This window comes from Myotis nattereri, assembly GCF_964212035.1.
Source record: "Myotis nattereri genome assembly, chromosome: X".
NCBI lineage: Eukaryota > Metazoa > Chordata > Mammalia > Chiroptera > Vespertilionidae > Myotis > Myotis nattereri.
The window spans coordinates 147,225,358-147,234,741 of NC_138078.1; the positions used below are offsets into that span (position 1 = coordinate 147,225,358).

Sequence of the window (9,384 nt, forward strand, 5' to 3'; positions counted from 1 at the left end):
GATGCAGGGGTGGGGGCAGGTAAAGGGTATGGATGTAGTGTTATTATGTGAAATGATAGCTGGGTATAGGAGAGAGAGAGAGAGAGAGAGAAGCTGGGTATGAGAGAGAGGGGGAGAAGCTGAGTATCAGAGAGAAAAGATGGGTATGAGAGAGAGAGAGGGAGAAGCTGGGTATGGAAGCTGGGCGTGAGAAAGAGGAGGGAGGGAGGGAAGGAGAGAGAGAGAGAGAGAACCTAGGTATAGGTGAGAGAGAAACTAAGAATTATGCTAAAATGATCCTGATGATTTGATGATTTCAGGGTATCCTTTCCCCCACTGCTCACCCCGCCAGTTTCTAGCCTAAACCAATATGAAACACAGGTGGGTTTCAGGGCCCTCTTATCTAAACTGAGCCAGTTCCTAAAAACCATATATAAACCTTTCAGATTACTTTTCTTTGTCTTTCCAGATGTCTGATCCTATTGACTGGCTACACAGCTCCAGGGGTGTGTGCAAGGTCGATCTCTATAGCCCAACAGAACGGAAAGAACAGGAACGCAAAGTGGTAAGATACAAAATTACTCCTACCAAAGTGTGGGAAGTATTGGCATATGGATACAGATATACTGGAACCCAGGATAGAATAATGAAGGGTGACAGTGTCAGTTACAAGCAAGTAAGTTCAATAAAGTCTGTGGGGGACCAGTATGCTTATACATTGCGGAGGGACAAATCAAGGGAAGGGCAAGATGAAGACTGGTAAAGGAGCTAGGGAGGGAGGGCTAGAGGGAGCCTCAGGGGAGGGAGGAGTGGTGGTTGCCTAGTTACAAGCCTCTATTACCTAACCTCTGAAGTCATAATATCACCTAGCTAACGTGAGTTGTACTAAAGTGGGACTCCCTCAGGAGGGCAAAATACTTCATGCTGTTTCCCAAACTTTGAGTTATTTGTGTAGTATTTCACTTTTCTTTATCATGCTCAAGTACCACTCATACTATTATTTATTTAATATGTGTTTTACAATGTTTTTAAAATTGACTTACATTTAAAAATTACCATCACCTTAAACAATGGTATCCATAATATCACAGGTTTGATGTTCTAGTATGTACTTTTCCTACTAAACAATAAAAAATATACTTATTAAAAACAGAAGTGTTTAACCATGTACCACTTAAACTTTTCTATAGCCTCAATAGTAAAAATAACACATTTGGGAAACATTAGTGTAGTTGAAAGTGCTCTAAATTGGGAGCTAGGAGAATTGAGATCTAATATAAGTTCCACCTTTGAGTTGTGTCAGTTGGGCAAGCCACCTTTCTTCTTACTTTTCTTAATAAATGTGGGTATTTGGGGCCTCTCTGATAGGTAAGTTTTCTCATCTAGGAAATATAGCAATGATAAGATTCTGTCTGCCTAATAACACTTACTGAATATTTACTATGAACAAGTACTCTGCTGAAAGCTTTCTTTACATGCACTATCTCAATCAATCCTCACAAGAACCCTATACGGTAGGTGCTTTATCATCTCAAAGAGAAACTACAGTCTTTTCTCTAGAATTTTTCTAAATGCATCCTCTTAATTTGATGCAGATATGTTTTGTTGATGTGGCCACCCTGAATGTGGAAGATAAAGGTTCCAAGGTAGGTATTCTCTGTTCCCCTCATAGTTGGAATGGGCAGGAAACTGCTGAAAGGATTGTCAGTGATGACATAATAAAAGGGAAAGGCTGTGGCTGTGGGTGAAAAGGTGGAGGCAATTCAGGTGAGAAGCCATCATTCTTGTGAGCCCAGGATCTCTGGTTGAGAATTTACTGTCACTCTTGATACCAAATCTCATTTTAGAAAGCACTTACATTGCTGGTAGGGATGGAAGAACTAAAGCATGGAAGATAGCATGTCAGAACAGTGAAAAAAAATGTCCCAAAGGTCGGTAATTAATGAACTGTGGTTCCTGAGATTGGTTGCTTTGTGAATTCCTCTGGGGAAGGGTAGTAATTTGTGGAGAGAAAAGTATGTCATTCTTCAAAGACTAGTTAACACTACAATTCTACTTCTCCTTCGAAAATTAAAAAGATATGTCATTCATGTTTTGAAGTGGTCACAGGCAGAGAGGGCAGCCTGGAGAAGTTTCAAAAAGCAACTATTCATAAGAATCTCATCCCTTAATTCCATAGGATGCTGGTGGTTCCAGTTCAAGAGGTGACTTAACCCTGGAGCATCTGGAAGATAAAGAAATTATTGTGATCAAGGATATTGAGAAAAAAGACCGCCAGTCCAAGGTATGCTTAGCCTCTGAGTCTGCCCTTTCTAATTCCCAGAGCCCAGTGCTGAGTCTGAAGAATCTGGTAAGAGAAATATTGTCAAACAGGCCGGCCCATAAATTTGACTACTATGACCTTCTAGAGAACACAGGCCTAAGGTCAGTGTCACGGTAAGTTCAATGCCCAGGTATCTAAAAATGGCATTAATCACAGAGGCTCAGAATGCCCTTTCCTGATTTCAGGCATCTACTCCAAACAGAATATTGCTATCCTTATCCTAAGAAAGATATGGGTTTATAAGAAAGATCACCTTGCTATCCTTATCCTAAAAAAAAGATATGGGTTTATAAGAAAGATCCTTGTGTGCCCCACATTGCCCAGTGTTAAACACACACACACACACACACACACACACACACACACACACACACGGATATATATATGGAACAGAGAGACTCCATGACCACCAAGAACTGTGGTTGTCTGGTTCCCAAGGATGGATACCCAAGGCTATATGGAGCAGAGAGATTCCATGATAGCCAAAACTGTAGTTGTCTGGTTCCCAAGGATACCCAAGGATATATGGAGCAGAGAGACTCCATGACAGCCAAAACTGTAGTTGTCTGGTTCCCAAGGATGGATACCCAAGGATATATGGAGCAGAGAGACTCCATGACAGCCAAAACTGTAGTTGTCTGGTTCCCAAGGATACCCAAGGGTATATGGAGCAGAGAGACTCCATGACAGCCAAAACTGTAGTTGTCTGGTTCCCAAGGATACCCAAGGGTATATGGAGCAGAGAGACTCCATGACAGCCAAAACTGTAGTTGTCTGGTTCCCAAGGATACCCAAGGGTATATGGAGCAGAGAGACTCCATGACAGCCAAAACTGTAGTTGTCTGGTTCCCAAGGATACCCAAGGGTATATGGAGCAGAGAGACTCCATGACAGCCAAAACTGTAGTCTGGTTCCCAAGGATACCCAAGGGTATATGGAGCAGAGAGACTCCATGACAACCAAAACTGTAGTTGTCTGGTTCCCAAGGATGGATACCCAAGGCTATATGGAGCAGAGAGACTCCATGACAACCAGAACTGTAGTTGCCTGGTTCCCAAGGATACCCAAGGATATATGGAGCAGAGAGACTCCATGACAACCAGAACTGTAGTTGCCTGGTTCCCAAGGATACCCAAGGATATATGGAGCAGAGAGACTCCATGACAACCAGAACTGTAGTTGCCTGGTTCCCAAGGATACCCAAGGATATATGGAGCAGAGAGACTCCATGACAACCAGAACTGTAGTTGCCTGGTTCCCAAGGATACCCAAGGATATATGGAGCAGAGAGACTCCATGACAACCAGAACTGTAGTTGCCTGGTTCCCAAGGATACCCAAGGATATATGGAGCAGAGAGACTCCATGACAACCAGAACTGTAGTTGCCTGGTTCCCAAGGATACCCAAGGATATATGGAGCAGAGAGACTCCATGACAACCAGAACTGTAGTTGCCTGGTTCCCAAGGATACCCAAGGATATATGGAGCAGAGAGACTCCATGACAACCAAGAACTGTAGTTGCCTGGTCCCCAACCCTGTTGTCTAAGAGATTACCCAGGCTGTTAGGTATAATGAAGTTAGAAGCAATTAGACTTGCACACCATTGTCACATACAGAATCTCTTTGTTTTTTATGTAACTACCCTAAATTATGTCTGTTAGGCTCCTGGTTTGGGGTGGGCATTAGAGCTCATGACAAGTCACCTTCACAGTCCTGCAAGCCCAGAGTGGTTGATACTGAAACAAGATATTTGGTTTTAGCTCAAAGGAGTCAAATATTTCCTGTTCTGAGTCCCTATGCTCATGTTATAACCAGAAAGAACATTTCTGACACAATTGGAGTGGTAAGAGTGGTCCTTAAGGAAGAAAAAAAAAACTTTACAAAATATTCTTCAAAGGGTGTTGGGTTCAGTTGGGGAGGCTCTATTTTGGAGTCTTAAAAAAGGGATAAATTATACCTAATGTTTATTTTTAAAAGTGCAGTTCACAATGCAGATCTCCTTGATTGGAACCTAAGCCTATTTTCAAAATGTTGAACTTCTCATGACCTTACATTTCTAGGAATTCAGTGAAAAGAGGGGAGCTGAAGCAATGGAAGGGACAAAGAGAGCAATGGTACTTAGCATTGAGTAGATGATGTATACAATACATATACACATAAATTTACACAAAGTGGCACAAAGCAACACACATCAATATATACATTTATAGCCCTAGCTCAGTGATGGCAAACCTTTTGAGCTCGGCATGTCAGCATTTTGAAAATCCCTAACTTAACTCTGGTGCCGTGTCACATAGAGAAATTTTTTTATATTTGCAACCATAGTAAAACAAAGACTTATATTTTTGATATTTATTTTATATATTTAAATGCCATTTAACAAAGAAAAATCAACCAAAAAAAAATGAGTTTGCGTGTCACCTCTGACACGCGTGTCATAGGTTCGCCATCACTGCCCTAGCTGGTTCAGTTTAGCCATTAGAGCGCCAGCTCACAGACTGAAGGGACCTGGGTTCGATTTTGGTGAAGGGCAAATGCCTTGGTTGCAGGCTCGATCCCTAGCCCCAGGTCAGGGTTCATGTGGGAGGCAACTAATCTATGTGTCTCTCTCACATTAATGTTCCTCTCTGTCCCTCTCCCTCTCCCTTCCACTCTCTCTAAAAATCAATTGAAAAATATCCTTGGGTGAGGATTAACAACTACATATATATATACTTATATATATCCACAAAAATAACTTGTATAAGCAATGACACACATATGATACTGATAAACACATACAAGCATTGCTCCAGCAAACATATAAACATCCATATTCATATCCATGCACACAATTTTAACATAAACAGCCTTGATCAAAACACAGTGACCATACAGACTCAGGTATAAGCATAAACTCTTACACAGGGTGGGGAAATAGTAGGTTAACAGTAGTAAATACACAAAACAGTTTATTCTTGAATTATCATTTATTAATTATTGTATTATTTTTCATATGAACAACTATAAACCTACTTTTGCCCCACCTATAAATATACCTCATGTTGATAAAAACACATACCAACTTAAAGTGACACATATTCACTAACACACATTTGTATGCATTGATACACACATTGACACAAAACAATAGCATCCCTACTCATGTATTTACACACATACTCCAATATTGAGGATGTGTGCAACACTGACACACATTCTCAATCATTGGCATAGCATATAAATATAAACTGTACCTAATTTATTGACATATATAGTCATTATATAATCACCTATTAACATGCATTTATTAATGTACACATTAATATATTCATGAGTATATATGTTAATATGTGAATTTATGCTTTAACATAAAACAAATTTATAGCTTCATTATACATGCCATTGGATTTATATCATAAAATATATGCAGATAACTCAAATTGACACTTGCTCATTTATATATTCAGACACACTGAAATACCCACATATTTTTACATTTACAATATATGCACACTAATACGAACATGTTGGCCCCTACAGCAGACATTGATATCAACACATTATTACACATGCTTACATATAGTCAATCATATAGTGCACTAAAATGCACACATGAACACACACACACACTGATACATTTCCACACACTGCAACACAGATTGATACATTCTCACATCTTCTTAGATGTTCACACATAAATTGCTATATTGTTATTCATACACACACGTAGACATATTTTTTACACATATTGAAATAACCACAACATGCTCAGGTGAAATTGACAAACATTGATAGCATTTGTATATAGTTAAGTGTACAAATGTATACACTCTGGGCTTTTATTGATAGCACTTGTGCTTGGATGTGTGTTAATGGATATAATTGTATATTTTGTTTCCATGCAAATTCTAAAAGCCAAATCCCTAATATGTGTGGTTTAGAAAGATATATTCAAAATAAAATAAGGGGGTGGGAAGTACCCTCCCAAATTCTTAGGTGTTCTTCTTTTTTTAGACGGAGGGATCTATATGCCTTTTCAAACACGCTCCCTCTGATCCGATAAGTGTTCTAAATTGGCTCCTCAATGATCTCCAGAAGTATGCCTTGGGTTTCCAACATGCACTAAGCCCCTCAGCTACTAACTGTAAACATAAAGTAGGAGACACAGAGAACGAACATCACAGATACCCCCATGAAAACTGCTACAGCGTTTTTGCCGATCAAGTGAACGTCGATTATACAACCAACAGACCTCAAAGCCTACGTCGAGAAATGACTGCAGCCAAAAATACCAACAATAACCAGAGTCCTTCCATCCCACCAACAAAATCATCTAGCACTCAGAGGGAAGAAATGTCTCCTGAGGGAGAATGTTCAATGGATGACCTTTCCTTCTATGTCAACCGACTATCTAATCTGGTAGTCCAAATGGCCCATAAAGAAATCAAAGAGAAGTTGGAAAATGGAAACATATGCTTTCATCATTCAGTCTATCCACCCTCTGGGGACAAAGGGAAAAACAGCCCCCGCAGTGCTGTGAGCAAGATTGCTTCTGAAATGGTCCATGATGCTGTGGAAATGACCTCTGCAGAAATGCGGGGCACTGGAGGAGAAGAGTGCAGAGAAGGTGGTCGGAAAACGTTTCTATACAGTGAATTATCCAACAAGAGCAAGGTGGGAGACAAACAGTTATGCCAAAAAGACAGCAAAGAATTTGCAGATTCCATCAGTAAAGGGCTCATGGTTTATGCAAATCAAGTGGCATCTGACATGATGCTTTCTGTTATGAAGACCTTGAAAGTGCATACCTCTGGGAAGCCAATTCCTGCCTGTGTTGTCCTGAAGAAGGTATTGTTAAAACACACCAAAGACATTGTATCCGATTTGATTGACTCCTGCTTGAAGAACCTGCATAATATCACTGGAGTCCTGATGACTGATTCTGACTTTGTCTCAGCTGTCAAGAGGAATCTGTTCAACCATGGAAGACAAAATGCTACAGATATCATGGAGGCCATGCTGAAGCGCCTGGTTAGTGCTCTGCTTGGAGAGAAGAAGGACAGTAAATCGCAGAGTCTATTGTATGCATCTTTGAAAGCTGGGTCCCATGATCTCAAAAGCAAGAACCAAAATAAGAACCAAAGTCTTGAGTTCTCCACCATGAAAGCTGAGATGAAGGGGAAGGACAAAAGCAAAGTAAAATCAGATCAATGCAAGTCATTGAGCAGTGCTGAAAGAGTCGGTGAACACATCCTCAAGGAGAGCCTGAACATGTGGAACCAAAAACAAGGAAACCAAGGCAAGATGATTAGCAAAGCATGCACCAGTAGGGAAGAAAAAAGAGAAAAGATCAGCTCTTCCACAGATTCACTGGCAAAGGACTTGATTGTTTCTGCCCTTAAGCTGATTCAGTACCACCTAACCCAGCAGGCCAAGGGCAAAGATTCAGTTGAAGATGACTGTCCTTCAACAACGAGCTATATGACTCAGAGTGCCCAATACGAAAAAAGTTCAAGTGGCCAAAGTGCCAAGGCTCTTTCAATGAAACATCTAGAGTCACGTGGAGCTCCTGGGCCATCTAACTGTCTAAAGGAGGCTCAACAGGCAGACTGCCAGAAGTTAGATGTGTCAAACATTGTTCTATCACTGATTCAGAAACTGCTCAGTGAGAACAACTTCAACTGTGATGATCTATCTGAAAGTGAGAACAAATCTGCTGAGCTCAGGGTAAACAAAGCAACTTCCATGTCCAAGAGAGGGGAAGAACAATGCCAGGAAAATCCAGAACTTGACTTCACTAGCATGAAGCAAATGAACCGGCAATTCATTGATCAACTGGTAGAATCTGTGATGAAGCTGTGCCTTATCATGGCGAAGTATAGCAACAACGGGGAAGCCCTTGCTGAGTTGGAAGAACAAGCATCCATGGCAAACAACTCTCATTACCAGGCTGGTGGCCCCAGATGTAGTCATGATAGTGCAATGCCACAGAACTATGAAGAATTTTCTGGGCCAGAAGTCATCGTCAATAATCAGTGCTCAACAAGTAGCTTGCAGAAGCAGCTCCAAGCTGTCCTGCAGTGGATTGCAGCCTCCCAATTTAATGTGCCTATGCTCTATTTCATGGGAGATGATGATGGACAACTGGATAAGGTAAGCAATGACAAAGCACAAGAAGAAAGGGTTAGAATGGAGAGGGGCATGGAGGCAACATTGTACTTAGAGTTCAAGAGCAGTTCGATTTTTTTCAAGTCTGCTCTTTACCATTTGCCTTATGAATTACTTTCACTTCATAAAGACACAAAAGTGTGAACCATTAAGTGAGGCTCTAGCACCTCAGGGTCTGCACATTTCAACCAAGAGAAGAGTAAGATTAGCTTTGTTTTATCAATGATCCTTTAAACAAAGTATTTGGTAAAATATTGAGGACCAATTTTGTCTTATGTTTTGAATTTGAAGGCCCTCAAAATACTGCAGAGATAAAAAGTATTTTTTTCATTTTGATGTATGCCATTAGAGGAGGGTCAAGGAAAAAAGAGAGAAAAGCCAGTCCTGGATCTGTGGCAGCTTTTACTCTAATCTTAGAATTGTGGGTGGAAAGGTGGGTAAAGGGATTAGTTCACTTTATCCATCTGGGTCTCTTCTCCAAAAACATCACATGACTCATGCTATCTCTGCTCATTCCACAGCTTCCTGAAGTTTCAGCTAAGGCAGCAGAGAAAGGCTACAGTGTAGGAGATCTCCTTCAAGAAGTCATGAAGTTTGCCAAGGAACGACAACTGGATGAAGCTGTGGGCAACATGGCTAGAAAACAACTGCTGGACTGGCTGCTCACTAACCTGTGAGCTAACGATGCCTTCAACATCGCTCTAGTTACTCCCCTCTCTCTGCCCAGCAGCATTCCATGCCAGCTGGGCACCCCATCCGTTAGGCTGTTGAACAACATACTTCATGATTGTATTTCCCAATACATCTGAGCAGTTGGACTGTATAATGTGTTCAATAAGCTAGGTAACAGCATCAATAAAAAAATTTAAAAAAATACGTGATCATTTTCTTGATCAGATATATCTGAGGCAAAAGAGGAGAATGGGTCCA

The 9,384-nt window shown here is 40.8% G+C and overlaps 1 protein-coding gene across 1 annotated transcript; it reads left to right on the top strand.

The window, feature by feature from the left end:
• Nucleotides 1-448: 448 nt before the first annotated feature.
• On the top strand, nt 449-9,131 carry AKAP4 (A-kinase anchoring protein 4; the record flags this gene model as incomplete). Its single annotated transcript, XM_081115002.1, has 5 exons — nt 449-544; nt 1,575-1,625; nt 2,159-2,263; nt 6,301-8,439; nt 8,976-9,131. 5 exons carry the CDS (start codon nt 449-451, stop codon nt 9,129-9,131), a joined length of 2,547 nt encoding a protein of 848 aa, XP_080971128.1.
• Nucleotides 9,132-9,384: the final 253 nt, after the last annotated feature.